We start from the raw sequence: 20,436 nt of genomic DNA on the forward strand, positions 1-20,436 counted from the left end.
AGTATATAAACACAGCCCACGTAGTATATAAACACAGCCCACGTAGTATATAAACACAGCCCACGTAGTATATAAACACAGCCCACGTAGTATATAACACAGCCCACGCAGTATATAACACAGCCCACGCAGTATATAACACAGCCCACACAGTATATAACACAGCCCACGCAGTATATAACACAGCCCACGTAGTATATAACACAGCCCACATAATATATAACACAGCCCAAGTAATATATATCACAGCCGACGTAATATAGAGCACAGCTCACGCAGTATATAGCACAGGCCACATAGTATATAACACAGTCCATGCACTATATAACAGCCAGGCAGTATATAACAAAGCCCATGTAATATATAGCACAGCCCACGCAGTATATAACACAGGCCACATAGTATATAACACAGACCACGCAGTATAAAACACAGACCATGCAGTATATAGCAGCCAGGCAGTATATAACATAGACCACGTAAAATATAGCACAGCCCACGTAGTATATAACAGCCCACGCAGTATATAACACAGGTCACGCAGTATATAACACAGCCCACGTAGTATATAGCAGCCAGGCAGTGTATAACACAGCCCACGTAATATATAGCACAGCACACGTAGTATATAACACAGCCCACGCAGTATATAGCAGCCAGGCAGTATATAAAACATAGCCCACGTAATATATAGCAGAGCCCATGCAGTATATAACACAGCCCACACAGTATATAACACAGCCCACGCAGTATATAACACAGCCCACGCAGTATATAGCAGTGTGGGCACCATATCCCTGTTAAAAAAAAATTAAAATAAAAAATAGTTATATACTCACCCTCCGGCGTCCACCGAAGCTGTCCCGATGCGCGCGATACTGCCGCCAGCTTCTGTTCCCAGTGATGCATTGCCAGCTTTAAAAAATTATTTTAAAATCCAAAATGTTGGCCTACTAAAATGTATGTTCAGTAAATGCACTAAATACTTGGTTGTGGCTCCTTTTGCATCAATTACTGCATCAATGCGGCGTGGAACGAAGGTGTTATGGAAACCCAGGTTGCTTTGACAGCAGCATTCAGCTCGTCTGCATTGTGGGGTCTGGTGTCTCTCATCTTCCTCTTTACAATACAAAATCATTTTTTCAAGCTGGTGTTATAAAGTATTCTAATTTACTGAGATAATAACTTTTGGGTTTTCATTGTCTGTCACTCTTTGTATTGAAGAACTAAAATAAATCACTTTTTATGATATTCTAATTTTGTGATATATACGTGCATATGTATGTAGACCCGGCTACCAGAGGTAGCCTGAATGCCATTAGGTACCAAGATGAGATCCTCAGAACCCTTGAGAGACCATATGCTGGTGCGGTTGGCCCTGGGTTCCTCCTAATGCAGGACATTGCCAGACCTCATGTGGCTGGAGTGTGTCAGCAGTTCCTGCAAGATGAAGGCATTGAAGCTATGGACTGGCCCGCCCGTTCCCCAGACCTGAATCCGATTGAACACATCTGGGACATCATGTCTTGCACCATCCACCAATGTCACGTTGCACCACAGATGTTCCAGGAGTTGGCGGATGCTTTAGTCCAGGTCTGGGAGGGGATCCCTCAGGAGACCATCTGCCGCCTCATTAGGAGAATGTCCAGGCATTGTAGGGAGGTCATACAAGCACATGGAGGCCACACACACACACACACACACACACACAACAGAACATCATTTCCTTGTCTTGAGGCATTTCCACTAAAGTTTGATCAGCCTGTAATTTGATTTTCCACTTTGATTTTGAGTATCATTCCAAATGCAGACCTCCATGGCATATTAATTTTGATTTACAGTGCCTTGCGAAAGTATTCCGCTCCCTGGAACTTTTCAACCTCTTCCCACATATCATGCATTAAACATAAAGATACCAAATGTAAATTTTTGGTGAAGAACCAACAACAAGCGGAACACAATTGTGAAGTTGAACGAAATTTATTGGTTATTTTAAATTTTTTGGGAAATTCAAAAACTGAAAAGTGGGGCGTGCAATATTATTCACCCCCTTTACTTTCAGTGCAGCAAACTCACTCCAGAAGTTCATTGTGGATCTCTGAATGATTCAATATTGTCCTAAATGCCTAATGATGATAAATATAATCCATATAAAAAGAAGAAAGTATGACGGCACCAGGATAGGTGGTTTTAGATGGCCTTCAAGTGAGCAATTTACTGCAATAATCAAAGTCTCTCATGGCAATCGGACGAGCGATGGAATACAATCGCGCTGTGGTGCTTTACCAAACAGTAATTCGTATTAAACATCCAAAGAAAAAAGAAAAGAAAAGGTGGCACTCACCAAGCGATGTATTAAAAATCCTTTATTCTTCCATATATCGGAGTAAGGACATGCCTTTCGGTCTGCAGGTAAAACGAGAGGGTGCAGGGAGAGAACCGGACGACGGCCGTTTTGCGCACGATGCGCTTCAACCTGGACCCGTTGAAGCGCATCGTGCACGAAACGGCCTTTGTCCGGTTCACTCCATGCACCCTCTCGTTTTACCTGTAGACCGAAAGGCATGTCCTTACTCCGATATATGGAAGAATAAAGGATTTTTAATACATCGCTTGGTAAGTGCCACCTTTTCTTTTTTCTTTGGATGTTCAATTGATAAATATAATCCACCTGTGTGTAATCTAGTCTCCATATAAATGCACCTGCTCTGTGATAGTCTCAGGGTTCTGTTTGAAGCACAGAGAGCATCATGAAGACAAAGGAACACAACAGGATCAAAAAAACATCACCTCTTATTGCAATGTTGGAGTGGCAAAAAAACTTTCTGTAGTTTCGATTATTTTTTCCCTTGTCACACCATTTACCAATCTAATTAATTTACTTTATATTTTGATAGATGGGACATTTCTGAACGCAGTGTGATACCAAATATGTGTATTATTTATTGTTTTATTTTCAATGGGGCAAAAGGGGATTAGAACTTGGATTTTTTCATTTTTGTCATATTTTTAAAAACTTGAAGACGCGATCATCCAATCTCCTGTGCTACACATAACAAGGCTTCAGCAGTGCTGTGAATAGCAGAAATCACGATCTCCTATGAACGCCAGCCGTTAGCTGGCATTCACAGAAGTATCATAATGATAGCAGACGGGGGCCTACAAAAGACCCTGTGCCTATGACAACCCATCAACGCCACCGATCACCTGACGGAGCATCGATGAGCGGGATTTAGGATGCGTTTTCCAGCCGGCGTGTGTTAATTTCCGCTGTCTGAGATTGACAGCAGGATTTAAATGGTGAGCAGCTGCGGGTGGAGCTCCAATCCACCCGCAGCTGTTAAAAGCACATGATGACTGATTAAATAAGCTGTTATGTGTGGTGAAAGATGAGGGCTCAGTGCCGGATCCCAAATCAAAGTCCGGGACACAACATATGATGTAAATATACGCCATATGTTGTTAAGGGAATAAAGGAGTTGTCTGACATTATTTCATTTATTATGGCAGCATGCACTATTTTCCTCCAAGTCTCAGGTGAGACTCACCTATACAATTCTATAAATACCATAACCAAAACAAAATCAGATCCAATACTGAACACCTGTATTGCGTCAGATTCTTAGATACATTTCCATAAATAACCTAACCATTCTTGAATGTAGATGTATGAAAGCGGATTGCACACAGACGTAAATTACGGCCACACGGATAACAATATAAATGAAAATCCTCCAAGTTTTCCGGATGAAACTCGGACAATTTTTCATACACTCATCTGACCCTGACCTAAAGCTGATTAGATGAATATGGGAAGGGAAAGCTAGTTCATCTGGTCTGAGCATACAGATAGGTAGCACAAACTGCGGAAAGTTAAAGCTGGCCATAAAAGAAAGGTGTCAGCACATAAATTGCATCTTTTTGTGTATGAGGCTCTCTGGCCACAGGGCACAAAATATGACCATGGAAGAGGAGTTGTGTTTTACATCACGTGGATTGCCTGGTAGGTGTGTATCACTTACTTGGGGAAGAGATGGCACTGGGATGTACTATGGGAAAAAGACTAAATCAGTCAATGCAGTGTGATGCCCTGGACAATGTCCTGTTGGGAAAGCTTGCATTCCAACATTAAGAGGAATCTGTCAGCAGGTTTTTGCTATGTAATCTGAGATCAGCATGATATAGGGGCAGAGACCCCGATTGCAGGGATTTGTCACATACTAGGCTGTGTGTTACTCTCCCTCATGGCAGCAGCATAATGTGCCCTGCCACACTGTAAAACAATATCAAAACTGGTTTGAGGAACGTGACAGCTTAACATATCAAATTGACTTTAACATTTTCTAGCTCTCAACCCAGATACACATTTCTGTGATATGCTGGAAAAACAAGACCAATCCTCTGATGCCCCAGCTTGCAACTTATACCATTCAAAATATTAACGTTTTGACTTTTACAGGAGAACCTGGTCCAATAGGAAACATCTGATCATTTGCACATAACGATATATTTACATATATTAGTAAGCACAGCCACATTGAAATCCATTAAAGATGTATTGTGATCAGAAGCATATATATATAATTTATTCACTGTATGGGTGATAAATGCTAGATCCGTTCTACATAAAGGGGACCCTGGTATTCTATATCCCCCACCCCCAGCACTGCAGCTACGAAGGGTTGGAATTAAGTGGGGGAATGGGAGACTTGGGTCCTGTATTTTGGAACAGATATATTGTGTCTGTGAATTAATTACTTAATAATTAAGGGGTTTTCTGGGACTATTTGATTTTTTTTTTACTATGGGCCTAGGAACTAACAGGCTAGTAGTTGCTAACTACCTATCTGCTCTACCCAGCGCTGACTCTTCTTCTTCCAGGCTGCTCTGTCCGTGGAGCATCACTGCCGGTGTCATGCTGATTGACAGCCGTCTCCCCGCAGTTACACAGAATCGTTGGCAGGAGCAGTCTATGACCGCTCTGAGCCGGCAGAGATTGGTGGCAGGCAGAACAATCAGGTAGTTAGCAACTACCTACCTGTTAGTTCTTAGGCCCATAGCACAAAAAAAAAAAATCAAATAATCCCCGATAACCCCTTCAATTCTGTACATCAAATCTTGGAACAGCAAAGCAAATTCACCTTTCATTGCAGAATGGTAGCAAATGCAGCGGTTGATCTAGAAAAATAAGAATGTATGTATGTATATGATAAAATAATCAATATACAAGTACCTTGTTTAACCATTTCAAGCCTGGAATACAGTCCCTATTTATCTGTTCTTCTAACCAGGGCCGCATACGCATCCGTTCCACAGGCATATTTCCAAGAATGAAAGCTGGAACCTGGAAGAAATTTTTTTTTTATTATTATTGTTTTTATTGTTAAACAATGAGTCGTTTAGTGCAAAAAAAGGATTACTGTAAATATGCACAAAAAACAAAGATCACTCCAGTAGTAAAAGTGATGGAAGCTGATGTGTTTTATTATGGCATGCCAGAACTGTTCTCCTCACTCGGGTCTGTATATAGAGCGTTCATCCCCTTTTATCACGGCATGGTGAGTGGCTTACATTTACAACACAAGATGACTTATTCCAAGAAGAAAGTGCACATTTAAAAACAGTATAGGAAATAACACACCATTATCCAAGCCAATTAATTATTTACATTTTGTGGACAGATATAACATTTCTGGCTGCTGCTTCATTTAGGAACAAATAGAAGCCCTATATAAACAGAATTATTTTATCCTTTTTGTAAAAAAAATAAGACACTATTTTCATAATTTTTCCAGCCTAATCAGTAAAAAAATAAATATTAGAATAATCTGGTTTAGAAAACCCATTTTCATGTACCCTATTAAATAACTCTGAATTAATAGAGAGGGCCGTCCATGTTCAGAATGCTAATCTCAAGGTCAGAGAGCTTGTAGGACACATTCAGGGGCGATAGCCAGGGCTCCATTGCAAACTTTTAAATATCCCTCTTTCCCCCAAGTGACATCCTGTCCTGAAGTAGGACCAGACAGGACATATACCATATTTTTCACCTATAGGTTTAGATATTAGGAAAGAGGAAATACATGTTAACTACTAATTAAAACTTCCCTGGAGGTGAAAATAAATGGATTGGTCACTACTAGAGTTGAGCGAATATGTTTGAAATCGGTCGCTGAATCTTAATTTGCCATATTTGTACCAGATTGGTACCCTATTTGTGCCGAATTTCTGTTTGATGATCGGTTTCAAACACAATCGGTCATTTCCATTATGATTCCTCTGCTCAGAGTGTTTGGGACTCAGTGATGGACAGCTCTATCATCCTATCCTGTGCTGGGGCGTGCGGAGCGGTCAGTGCTTTGATTGACAGCTCGGTTGACCTATCTGAGACTGGAAGGTGCAGAGATATCCACCCCTTTGCATCTGATATTCTGCTGACCTTTAGACCGTGTTCTGACTACCCGCTTGTTATTGACCCTTTGCTTACCTGCTATTTCTCTGGTATTCTGACCCTGGCATGTGACCTGACTTACCATTGCTTTTTTAGTATTGACCCAAGAACATCTGATGTCGCTGACTCACGGCCTGTCCGTGGGTTGTGACTAGTTTTACAATTTCTACTTCCATTGACTCCAATAGCGTTTGGCTGTGTTCGGCAAATATTGCAAAAACAATATTCGCTGCTGATCATAATCGGAACCAAATTTTGAAAAATTCGCTCAACTCTAGTCAATACCATTAATCTTCCTACAATAGGGAGGTAATAGTTAACCGTATGCACCTATTAGTGTTTCTATGCAACAAGTACATTATACACACAGCTCTGCAGCATCCACAATATGTTCACACATCACTTCTGCACACACAGACAGTTCTATTGCCCAAACAGAAGACATCAGGGCTGCTAATCATCCAGAAATTTCAGCACAGTCTGTAAATATAGGGCACTTTTTTGCCCATCCATAAAAAAATTAAAGCGTCCATGATTTACTTGAAGCTTGAGAAACTCGTACAGATTATTTTGACTGTAATTATCATTTTACAGTTTTGAGTGAATGAAGCTAATGTCTCAATATCAGAATTCTGGCCTGCAGACATGTATACCTTATAATCTTTTTTTAAAGATTTACTATTGTTTTCCAATGTGTCCATAAAAAAATTGTCTGATTTTTTTTTTTTTTTATAAGCTGTCTATAATAAATAAAAAGTCAAGTTAGCAACCCTGGTACACATGTGCACACACACACACAACAGTATTCCATACATGGACATACGCACACCTCTGCTACTCAGCTACAAACACACATCACTAATACACTGCACTTTGGTGCCTTGACACTGTGGAAGGTCCTACAGATACGAGGGGCGATCCAAAAGTAATGATAATCAATACTAAAGACAATGAATATAGTAAAAAAATATATATATTTTTCTACATAGTCTCCTAACAAGTCTATACATTTAGTCCATCTCTTTTCTAAACGTAGAATTCCCTTCGAAAAAAATTCTTGATCTTGACCCTCAAAAAAATCCCCAACAGCGGTTATCACGTCCCTATTGTAGTCAAATTTCTTGCCCCGGAGGTGTTCCTTGAGCCGAGGAAAGAGAAAGAAGTCACTGGGGGCTAGATCTGGTGAATAGGGGGGTGTTCCACCAGTTCAAAGCCCGCTTCTTGAATGGTAGCCATGGCAACTGCAGCTTTGTGAGCTGGCGCGTTATCTTGGTGAAACAGCACTCCAGCCCACAGTTTGCCGCGCCTTTTCTCCTTGATAGCCTCCCACAATCTTCTTATTTGTTCTGCGTAGTAGGAGCCTGTAATAGTGGCTCCCTTCTCCAAATAGTCCACCATAATAATTCCTTTAGCGTCCCAAAAAACGGACGCCATAACCTTCCCTGCTGAGCTTGACACTTTGAATTTCTTCGGCATCAGTTCGTCAGCTCGTTTCCATGTCATTGATTGCTGTTTAGTTTCGGGATCAAAGTGGTGGATCCAGGTCTCGTCCATGGTCAAAAAACGTGACAAAAATTTTTCCTTGTCTGCTTGGAACTTTTCGAGATTTGTTATTGAAATGTCAACTCGTTTCTTCTTTTGCTCGTCGGTTAACATTTTTGGCACCCAACGCGCGGAGACCTTTCTCATATGCAATTCTTTTGCAAGGATTCTTTGAATACTGCCATATGAGATCCCTGTGACCTCAGCTACATGCCTGATAGTCACTCTTCGATCTGCCAACACAACTTCAACTTTTTTCACGTTTTCTTCATTGAGGGACGTGGATGGGCGTCCTTCACGATGTTCATCTTCCGTCAATGTTCTTCCCAGCTTAAATTCCTTGGCCCAGCATGCAACTGTGGAATATGGAGGAGAAGAGTCCCCCAATGTTTCCACCAAGTCGCTGTGTATGTCTTTGGTAGTTATTTTTTTCAAGCAGAGGCATTTGATGACAGCTCTGAGCTAGTTTTTTTCCATTTTGATATTCACTCCTCAGCAGTTCATATTCAAATGAATGTAGCTCCCGGGAATCATGGTCTATTTAAGTGATTTTTTTTTTCCTGGACTAGTGGGTACCTAAGATAGCAGAAAACATTTTATTTTAATTTCTGTGTGCAATAGAAATAACCGATTATCATTACTTTTGGATCGCCCCGCGTAACTTTGCAGATCCCATTCAGCTTCTTCTTTTTCCCATTAGCATCAGGCAGGAAGAGCGAGATGTGTGCAGCTCTCTCTCTCTCTCTGCACAAGTCTCTCTCTCCCTGTCTGACATTTCAGACCCTTCTGCACTCACAGTCCACATAGCAGCGACTATATCTGCTACATCTATACTTACTCTCCTGAGCACATAGCTCTTAGGAGGATCTGTACTGTTCTGCATGAGTCCGACCACTCATTTTAAATGACCACCGTGTAATGTAAGCACAAGTACTGCCGCTGCAGGAAACTTTAAAAGTACCACTCTGGAGGTTACTTTTTTAATGTCACCATTGGCTAGGTATCTGTAATGTACACTGCTCAAAAAAATAAAAGGATCACTAAAATCCTACATCCTAGATATCACTGAATGAAATATTCCAGTTGTAAATCTTTATTACATAGTGAAATGTGTTGAGAATAATAAAACTTAAAAATTATCAACGTAAATCACAACTAATATCCCACAGAGGTTTGGAGTTGGAATGATGCTCAAAAATCAAAGTGGAAAATGAAGTTACAGGCTGATCCAACTTCAGTGGAAATGCCTCAAGGCAAGGAAATGATGCTCAGTAGTGTGTGTGGCCTCCACGTGCCTGTATGACCTTCGTACAATGCCTGGGTATGCTCCTGATGAGGCGGCGGATAGTCTCCTTAGGGATCTCCTCCTAGACCTGGACTAAAGCATCTGCCAACTCCTGGACAGAGTGTGGTGCAACGTGATGTTGGTGGATGGTGCGAGACATGATGTCCCAGATGTGATCAATCGGATTCAGGTCTGGGGAACGGGCGGGCCAGTCCATAGCTTCAATGCCTTCATCTTGCAGGAACTGCTGACACACTCCAGCCACATGAGGTCTGGCATTGTCCTGCATTAGGAGGAACCCAGGGCCAACCGCACCAGCATATGGTCTCACAAGGGTTCTGAGGATCTCATCTTGGTACCTAATGGCAGTCAGGCTACCTCTGGCGAGCACATGGAGGGCTGTGCGGCCCTCCAAAGAAATGCCACCCCACACCATTCCTGACCCACTGCCAAACCGGTCATGCTGAAGGATGTTGCAGGCAGCTGCTCGCTCTCCATGGCGTCTTCAGACTCTGTCACAAGTGCTTAGTGTGAACCCATCTGTGAAGAGCACAGGGCTCCACTAGCGAATTTGCCAATCCTGGTGTTCTGTGGCAAATGGCAAGCATCCTGCGCGGTGTTGGGCTGTGAGCACAGCCCCCCATCTGTGGACGTCGGGCACTCAGACCATCCTCATGGAGTTGGCTTTTAGCCGTTTGCGCAGACACATGCACATTTGTGGCCTGCTGGAGGTCATTTTGCAGGGCTCTGGCAGTGCTCCTCCTGTTCCTCCTTGCACAAAGGCTGAGGTAGCGGTCCTGCTGCTGGGTTGTTGCCCTCCTACAACCCCCTCCACATCTCCTGGCGTACTGGCCTGTCTCCTGGTAGCGCCTCCAGCCTCTGGACAATACGCTGACAGACACAGCAAACCTTGCCACAACTCACAATGATGTGCCATCCTGGATGAGCTACACTACCTGAGCCACTTGTTTGGGTTGTAGAGTCCATCTCATGCTACCACGAGTGTGAAAGCACAACCAACATTCAAAAGTGACCAAAACATCAGCCACAAAGCATTGGTACTGAGATGTGGTCTGTGGTCCCCACCTGCAGAACTACTCCTTTATTGTGTCTTGATAATTGCCAATAATTTCCATCTGTTGTCTATTCCATTTGCACAACAGCATGTGAAAGTGATTGTCAAACAGTGTTGCTTCTAAGTGGACAGTTTGATTTCACAGAAGTTTGATTTACTTGGGAGTTATATTCTGTTGTTTAAGTGTTCCCTTTATTTTTTTGAGCAGTGTATGCTCCCTGTGTATAGTAAAGTATGTACCGGTTGACAATTTCTGCAGTTCCCAGCAGCGCTCCAGTCCTGTTCTGCATGACATGAGCGGAGTGTAACTGGTCGGTGTCTGTTTTCAGTGATTTCTGGGTGAATCAGGAGTCACTTCTCAATGTAAGTTTATAAGATTCAGAACATGGTTCTCACTGACATACACACAGGGCTCACTCACACAAGCATATACAGTTAGGTCCATATATATTAGGACAGAGACAACATTTTTCTAATCTTGGTTCTAGACATTACCACAATAAAATTTAAACAGAACAATTCAGATGCAGTTGAAGTTCAGACTTTCAGCTTTCATTTGAGGGTATCCACATTAAAATTGGATGAAGGGTTTAGGAGTTTCAGCTCCTTAACATGTGCCACCCTGTTTTTAAAAGGGTCCAAAAGTAATTGGACAGATTAAATAATTTTAAATAAAATGTTCATTTTTAGTACTTGGTTGAAAACCCTTTGTTGGCAATGACTGTCTGAAGTCTTGAACTCATGGACATCACCAGACGCTGTGTTTCCTCCTATTTGATGCTTTGCCAGGCCTTCACTGCGGTGGTTTTCAGTTGCTGTTTGTTTGTAGACCTTTCTGTCTGAAGTTTAGTCTTTAACAAGTGAAATGCATGCTCAATGGGGTTGAGATCAGGTGACTGACTTGGCCATTCAAGAATATTCCACTTCTTTGCTTTAATAAACTCCTGGGTTGCTTTGGCTTTATGTTTGTGGGTCATTGTCCATCTGTAGTATGAAACAACGACCAATCCGTTTTGCTGCATTTGGCTGGATCTGAGCCCATAGTACGGCTCTGAATACCTCAGAATTCATTCGGCTGTTTTTGTCTTGTGTCACATCATCAATAAACACTAGTGACCCAGTGCCACTGGCAGCCATGCATGCCCAAGCCATCACACTGCCTCCGCCGTGTTTTGCAGATGATGTGGTATGCTTTGGGTCATGAGCTGTACCACGCCTTCGCCATACTTTTCTCTTTCCATCATTCTGGTAAAGCTTGATTTTGGTTTCATCTGTACAAAGAATGTTCTTCCAGAACTGTGCTGGCTTTTTTAGATGTTTTTCGCAAAGTCCAGTCTAGCCTTTTTATTCTTGATGCTTAGGAGTGGCTTGCACCATGCAGTGAACCCTCTGTGTTTACTTTCATGCAGTCTTCTCTTTATGGTAGATTTGGATATTGATAAGCCTACCTCCTGGAGAGTGTTGTTCACTTGGCTGGCTGTTGTGAAGGGGTTTCTCTTCACCATGGAGATTATTATGCGATCATCCACCACTGTTGTCTTCCGTGGGCGCCCAGGTCTTTTTGCATTGATGAGTTCACCAGTGCTTTCTTTCTTTCTCAGGATGTACCAAACTGTAGATTTTGCCACTACTAATATTGTAGAAATTTCTCGGATGGGTTTTTTTCTGCTTTCGCAGCTTAAGGATGGCTTGTTTCACCTGCATGGAGAGCTCCTTTGACCGCATGTTTACTTCACAGCAAAACCTTCCAAATGCAAGCACCGCACCTCAAATCAACTCCAGGCCTTTTATCTGCTTAATTGAGAATGACATAACGAAGGGATTGCCCACTCCTGTCCATGAAATAGCCTTGGAGTCAATTGTCCAATTACTTTTGGTCCCTTTAAAAAAAAGGGCGGCACATGTTAAGGAGCTGAAATTCCTAAACCCTTCATCCAATTTTAATGTGGATACCCTCAAATGAAAGCTGAAAGTCTGAACTTCAACTGCATCTGAATTGTTTTGTTTAAAATTCATTCTGGTAACGTCTATAACCAAAATTAGAAAAATGTTGTCTGTCCAAATATATATGGACCTAACTGTACATTGGACGAGTGCTAGCAGATTTTTTACTTGATAAAATTTGAACCAATGTTGTACTCCACCTTCTCCTCACAATGTGCTCCGATTCGGTCATCGGAGAGGTTCAGATCACACTCAGCTGAAACTTGGATCAAGTTTTGATCAGTGACTCATTAGCATAATCGACCCAGTTCTCTCGGATGAGAGAATCTATGGTCATGTGAGTGAGCCCCCCCCCCCAAAAAAAAAAAGAGATGGTGACCAGTGACTTGCAGCCAATCAGAGGTGCGGTCACAAGGTGGTTGAGAGGACTATGAAACAGTAAGGGTGTGTTCACATGCGGTGCTTTTGCTGCATATTTTACAAAGCATATTTGGTGCATAAAGTACACAGCGTTTTACAGCACCACATAAATCGGTGAGTTTTATTTTTAAATCTAATACACACTCTGTGTTTTTTTCTTTCCCGGGCATATTTTGAGTCCTGCTGCATTTTCAACGTTTCTGCAGCTCATTTCACCTAGTCAAATGAATGAAAGAAAAGCACAAGTAAAAATTATACAAAAACACACAGAAAAAAAACTGACAAATGTACGTGTTGTATTCCTATCACCACTGTGGCTATTGGTGCAGAAACTAAAATGCCGCAAAAACGCAATGTTTGAACCTGCCCTAAGGGTAGGTTTCCATCTTCTATATATGCAGCGCTTTGGACGCAGCTTCGCCCAAAACGCTGCCAGCTTTTGTACACGTGTGTTCATTGAATAACCGCATCGATCCTATACATAGACAGTGTCATTTATCTTGCGGAGACTGAGCATCTCCACAAGATAGACATGCTGCAGCCTATAAAGACGCACCGCATGTGCGTATACACAGGTTTGCCGCATGTGTCTTTGAACACATAGTGGAGATGAGATTTCATAAAATCCCCTCCACTATGCTGTAACATCTGGCCGCTGCGAATTGCACACTGCGGCTGTACACAGCATCCAATCCACAGCGTTTCCTGACCCCTGACCGTGGAAACATACCCTAAGGCTGCATTTATACATGCATGTGTAATGTTAGACTGCTATCTGATTTTTATTGGACAGCACTTGGACCCAGAAAGTGTCCATTCACACATCCGTGATTATCACGGATACGATAAAAAACCCAGAGCTGATACAATGTTGAGGATTAGAATAGGATGCACTGTCTGGCAAAAAAAATAAAAAATTGGGTAGCTCAGACATTCACACAGATGTGCGAATGCACCAAACACTTGGTGAAAGATTCTGATGTTGAACCTTCGATTTCAGCTTATGTGTTGAATCCGACACGTGTAAACAGTCTAAACAAGCATCTGACAGTAATGTATTGAAGCCCACTCTAATTCAATTTCAGGGTCCTTGATGTGACAAGATATTCACTAGAGTTACATCATCATTAAAATAGTACAAGTACCATCATTTCTAAGAATTAAAAATGTGCTGTGTCCACATGGGAAACAGGTGCTGTTCTCCATATGAGCCCAAAGTCAGTGACCCAGAATGGAAAGGCGTTAATCAAACAAGTATAACTGGAAAACACAAAGTGTGTGTAAATGCTTATGCAGTTCCTCATGGAGCTCATATCAAAAAGCAAACAAACTTTTGCACAATTTCCAAAAGTTTACTTTTAACCATGTAAAGTTCTGTTGATATTCACAACATCCACCAATGTCAATATGAGAAGGCTTGAACTAATCTTTTAAGGGTACTGTATGTGCACAGGCAGATTTGCCTGTGGAATTTTCTCCGCAGATTCTGCATCTCTTGGCAGAAAACACAGGTAAAAATCAGCGCGGATTTGATTATTTTTTATGTGGATTTTCATGTGTTTTTTTTATGCGGATATTCATGCGTTTTTGAAAGCTAAATAAAGATCTATAATTGAACAAAAAAAAAAATTGTGATGTAATTTCTTGTCCAACCTCTTCATTTACATACACAGAAAGATAGATAGATGGATAGATATATCTATTGATAGATAATACCAAGCCCGATGTTTAGTAATAAACATACAATGGTACATAAAGAGTTAAATAAAGACACACACACAAAATCTGCATTAGGCCGGGGTCACACTTGCAAGAAACTCGCACGTGTCTCGCACCTCAGTACCCGGCACTGTCGCTGTCGGGATTGGTGCATTCAGCTACATAGAAATACATGCAGCCACACACTCCGGTCCTGAGTGCCGGCGGCAGTGCCGGGTGTTGATGCGAGAGTCTCATGCGAGTTTCTCACAAGTGTGACCCCAGCCTTAAAAGCAATATAATTTAATTTATAAAAAAAAAAAAATTGAAAAAAAAAATGGCGTAGGCTCCCGCACAATTTTCTGCACCAGAGAGGGAAAGCCAGTGACTAGGGGGCCTATGTTTATAGCCTGGGAAGGGGTTAATAGCCATGGATCTTCCCAGGCTATGAATATCAGCCCGCAGCTGTATATTTAGCCTTTACTTGCTATTAAAATAATGGGACCCCCCCCTATAATTAATAGCCAGAAAAGGCTATGCAGACGGCTGCAGGCTGATATTCATAGCCTAGGAAGGGACCATGGATATTGCTCCACACCAATTTCAAACACCAGCATAAAGCTGCCCCAGAAATGGCGCATCTAATTGCGGCTCTTAGCCTCTCTCTTCCCACTGCCCTGTAACGGTGACATATGGGGTAATAGGGGGGTTAATGTCACCATTGAATTGTAAGGAGACATCAAGCAGACTTAGTAATGTAAAAGGGTCAATAAGACACCTACTAATCCTATAGTTAATGGGTTAAATAAACACACACACGCAGAATAAAGTATGTTAATGAAATAAAACACCACACAGTTTTGCCATCTTTATTGTTCTGCAAATCCATGCGGCGCCCTCGATCTCCTGGAAAAAAAAGAAAAAATAATAAACCAATACAAATACTCCCTGGTCAGACGCAGTCCATTTAATAATGAGTGTCCCACGACGATCTCCCCTATTGAGCTGTCACATCATGACATGTGACAGCTCTATAGGCCTCCAGTGACACACTGACAGGAGAAAATGGCTCCTGCAGTGTCATCACTGAGGGTTCAATGGCCTCTCACTTTACTGCACTGCTGCATAAGAATTTTCCCACACAGCAGTGCCACAAGTGACAGCGATCTCTGATGGCTGAGGGATACAGTGCAGAAGGATACCTTCCGTCACTGTATCATCGGAGCCCCGGGAGAGCAGTCGCATCTGCCGATGTGACAGCTCTCCAAGGGAGATCATCGTGGGACACTCGTTATTAAATGGATTACATCGGATCGGGGAGTATACTGTTGGTGAAATATTTTTTTATTTATTTTTTATTTTATTTTATTTATTTATTTTTACACAGGTGATCGAGGGCTTTGGGGATTATATACTGTATGTCTATATGTAGGTACTGTATATGTTTTTTTTTTTTCTTTACATTTGACCACAGTAACCGGATGATGGGACTACTACTGTCCCATCATTCGGCTAGCTGTCACTGTAGCAGGCATAGCCGGATGGGAAAAAACAATAGGAGAAAAGGGAGCAAAATGTTGACATCTGATAAAAATCAATACGTCAATTTTATTAATTCATTGGGTAAATAGCAGATAGCTAAGTCCCCACCGTCACAAATCCCCCAAAAAGTTATGTATTGCCGTGATGTTTATATGTACATTTTTTTACCCAATGAATTAATAAAATTGACATATTGATTTTTATCAGATGTCATTGTTTTGCTCCCTTTTCTCCTATTGTCTTTTAATATTGTTTGGAGCAGATTTAGTTTGGCTAGGGGTAGTGGACAACTTGTGTCACCCTCCCAGTCTTTAAGCATGTATGTGGAATTTCTGTTATTATATAGCCGGATGGGAGTAGTAGTCCCATCGAACGATGCCTGCCTACATACAGACACACACAGCCCCGCACATCTTCACCGCACACAGTCTCCGCCCACACACATACAGTATCTGCCAACACACCCTTCCCCCTCCCAATCTGCAGCGTTTCTCGCAGGCACACCCGCAGCAAAACCGCAGATCTTTTTTAAACCTGTGGATTGGCCTGACACAATAGAAGTCAATGGGTGCAGAAACGCTGCAGATCCGCAAAAAGAATTGACATGCTGCGGAAAATAAAACACTGCAAATCTGTGCGTTTTTTTTCCACAGCATGTGTACAAAAATTCTCAATTTCCCATTTACTAACATTGCTTGTGCACAACACTGCAGATTTGATGTAATTCCGCGCATCCAGAAACGCTGTAAATCCGCATCTAAATCCGCAACATGTGCACATAGCTCAACAGGTAGTAACTACTCGAGTTTTCTGAGCATGCTCGGGTGTTCTCCGAGTATTTTGGGCGTGCTCGTACATTATGTTTGAGTCCCTGCAACTGCATGATTTGCGATTTGCAGCGGCTAGACAACCTTAATACATGTGGGGATTCCTTAACAAAGAGGCAATCCCTGCATTTGTTCAGGCTGTCTAGCAGCCGCAAATCATGCATCTGTGGGGACTCAAACAATCTATAAGCATGCCCAAAATACTCGAAGAACCAAGCATGCTCGGAAAACTCAAGTAACGAGCACACTCGCTCATCACCAATAGCAACATTTAATAAACAGGACGTGTGAACATGCCATACTTAAGCAATATTAAATGGATCATTACAAAAAAATTTACTATTATTTAAATGTGTTATTCCATCGCAATCATTCATGATGTACTCACAGGATATAGCATAAATATTCCATATACAGTTGTAAGGTGAACAGGGCAATAGTCATGGGACTATTCCCACAACCTGGCTCCCTACAAATAGATGGTGCCCTGAATCTCCTGTGCCATGTGTGAGGTCGTAAAACACTCACGTTTTGGTAGCGGGTCTCTGCTATCTCTGGTTCTTTAAATTCAGGAACCATCGCACACACATTGGGGGACATCAAATTTGTTTTATAATAAAGAAGTTTACTTGTCCATTTTCATAATATTGAAACACACAGTATTTATTGGGCACATACTTTTCAATAGTCCATAGCACAGCACATTCTAATGTCCACTGTTCACTCGCTCTGAGCTATCCCTTTCTTTCCTGGCATCTCTGACTCCAGGGATACTCCGTCCGGCTCTGCAGCTTCCATGAGTCCCAGCTCAACTCTCTTATGAGATTCCCCGTCCAACTTCCTCTCCTAGGAATATATTGAGGCACTTCTCAGTGCCTCAGTTGGACCATAGGTGCGGACGTTCCAGTAATGTCCGCTCTGAGTTTATGGCTCACGTTCTCCTGCCGCTTAACAGCCCATGCTCCTCGCACCCTCAGACCTCCAACTTCTGCTCTCTCTAATTTTACTCTCACTCCACTAACCCAGAAGTGTTCCTGAACATTAATTGTTTCTATCAGAAACCTGTCTACTTCCTGAACTTGTGCCCACATATGCACTACATCCAGTCCTACTTTATAACTAACTCTTAACTACGGTATGTCCTATGTACTAATCTTATCCTTTCCTTAGTTACTTACATTTATCAGAACACCTTGACTCATCCACATATTATAGCAATACATTAATCGTGCACCTTGGTGAATATAAGGTTCTATGCAATGTAAAACACTTTCATATACACAGGTTATAACCATTTTTCTAATCAAGGGAGAAGTATATAACAATCTCAGTCACCTTCTTACACAGTCATGGCCGAAAGTGTTGGTAGTGGCACCCTTGAAATTGTTCAGAAAATGAAGTATTTCTCCCATAAAATATTGCAATTACCCATGTTTTGTTATACACGCTTATTTCCTTTGTGTGTATTGGAACAACAAATAGGACAGAAAAAGACAAATTGGACATAATGTCACACAAAACCCCAAAAAATGGGCTGGACAAAATTGTTGGCAACCTCAACTTTGGAATAAGTAACTGCAATCAATCGCTTCCTATAACCATCAACAAGCTTCTTATACCTCTCAAATGGAATTTTGGATCACTCTTTTTTGGCAAACTGCTCCAGGTCTCTCATATTTCAAAGGTGCCTTCTCCATACAGCAATTTTAGGGTATGTGCACACGTTGCGGATTTTGCTGCGGATCCGCAGCGGTTTTGACACTGAGTTTACAGTACCATGTAAACCTATAAAAAACAAAATCCGCAGTTCACATGTAGCATGTTCATTCTTTGTGCGGATTCCGAAGCGGTTTACACCTGCTACATTATAGGAATCCGCAGGTGTAAAACCGCAGGTGGAATCCGCACAAAAAACGCATAAAATCCGCAGTAAATCCGCAGGTAAAACGCAGTGCTTTTTACCTGAGGATTTCTCAAAACGGGTGCGGAAAAATCCGCAGAGGTTCCACCTACGTGTGCACATACCCTTAAGATCTCTCTCCAGGTGTTAAATGGAATTTAAATTAAAAAAACTCTACAGCGTTTTGTCTCCATCCATTTGTGGGTGCTTCTTGAAGTATGTTTGGGGTCATTGTCCTGCTGGAAGACCCATGACCTAGGATGCAAACCCAGCTTTCTGACACTGGGCAGTATATTGCACCCAAAATCCTTTGGTATTGTTCAGATTTCATGATGCCTTGCACACAGTCAAGGCACCCAGTGCCGAAAAACAACCCCAAAACATCTTTGAACCTCCACCATATTTGACTGTAGTTACTGTGTTCTTTTCTTTATAGGCCTTATTCTGTTTCCGGCAAACAGAATGATGTGCTTTACCATAAAGCTCTATCTTGGTCTCATCTGTCCACAAGACTCTCTCAGAAGGATTTTGGCAACCTGCAGTCTACATATTTCATGTCTGTGTCAGCAGTCGGGTCCTCTTGGGTCTCCTGCCATAGCGTTCCATTTCATTCAAATGTCAATGGATAATTGACACTGACACTAATGCATCCTGAGCCTGCAGGACAGCTTGAATCTCTTTGGAACTTGATTCAGTCTGCTTATTCACCATCTGGACTGTCCTCTGTTACAACCTTTCACCAAATTTTCTCTGATGTCCACATCCATGGAGATTAGGTACAGTGCCATGGGTTGTAAACTTCTTGATTATGTTGTACATCATGAACAAAAGAACATCAAGATCTCTGGAAATGGACTTGTAACCTTAAGCTTGTTGATATTGTTAAACAATTTTAGTTCTCAAGTCCGTCGACAATTCTCTTTAATTTGTTCTCCATGCTGTGTGGTACACACAGTGCAAAGACTGAGTCATCTGCTCCTTTTTATCTGGTTTCAGGTGCTTTTCATATTGCCAACACCTGTTACTTGCCATAGGCGAGTTTGAACAAGAATCACATACTTGAAACAAAGTTGTTTACCCAGAATTTTGGACAGGTGCCAACAATTGTCCGGATCATTTTTGGAGTTTTCAGTGGAATTATGTCCAATTATCCTTTAGTTCTCTTTTTGTGCTGCTCCAATACACACAAAGGAAACAAACATGTGTATAACAAAACATGTGTAATTGCAATAGTTTTCTGGGAGAAATACTTCATTTTCTGGAACAGTTTCAAGGCTGCCAACACTTTTGGCAGAATTGAACATATTTGAACACATGACCTCTTTTATAGCCAGACTCATAAAAAGATCATTTTAATAATTAGATTATGCAGACATACTGACATGGATTTTCAATGTTAGTATACCAGTCTCATATGATCAAAGACACCTATTTACATATGTATGCAGTTTGTATTATGTAATCTGGTGATAGATCGGCTTTAATTACAATACCACCATAGCAATAAAAAAAAAAAAAAGAAAAATATACTCTGGATGCAATCATTCAAAAATTTAACCGACAAATCATTCAAGTAGATGACTTTTGGCCAAGTATACAAAAAAAGATGCATTTATAGTAATTTGGAAAACTGGTCAATTACCATTTTACAGTTCACAGTACACACTGCTAATGTACTCCCAGCAGTATCTGAGCAATGGAAATACTCTGTATTACTTAAAAGGAACCTGTCACCCCAAAATGGAAGTTGAG

The 20,436-nt window shown here is 41.6% G+C and overlaps 1 protein-coding gene across 2 annotated transcripts in view; it reads right to left on the reverse strand.

Moving 5' to 3' along the window:
• Positions 1-20,436, reverse strand: part of IRF2 (interferon regulatory factor 2) — a 115,589-nt gene that overhangs the window by 46,298 nt on the left and 48,855 nt on the right. For both annotated transcript variants that reach the window (XM_069744293.1, XM_069744294.1), the window contains exon 2: positions 5,234-5,344. In XM_069744293.1, coding sequence (XP_069600394.1) covers positions 5,234-5,320 — 87 coding nt within the window. In that variant the 5' untranslated portion in view covers positions 5,321-5,344. The remainder of the gene's footprint in view (positions 1-5,233; positions 5,345-20,436) is intronic.

Source organism: Ranitomeya imitator, chromosome 1, assembly GCF_032444005.1.
Source record: "Ranitomeya imitator isolate aRanImi1 chromosome 1, aRanImi1.pri, whole genome shotgun sequence".
Taxonomy (NCBI): domain Eukaryota; kingdom Metazoa; phylum Chordata; class Amphibia; order Anura; family Dendrobatidae; genus Ranitomeya; species Ranitomeya imitator.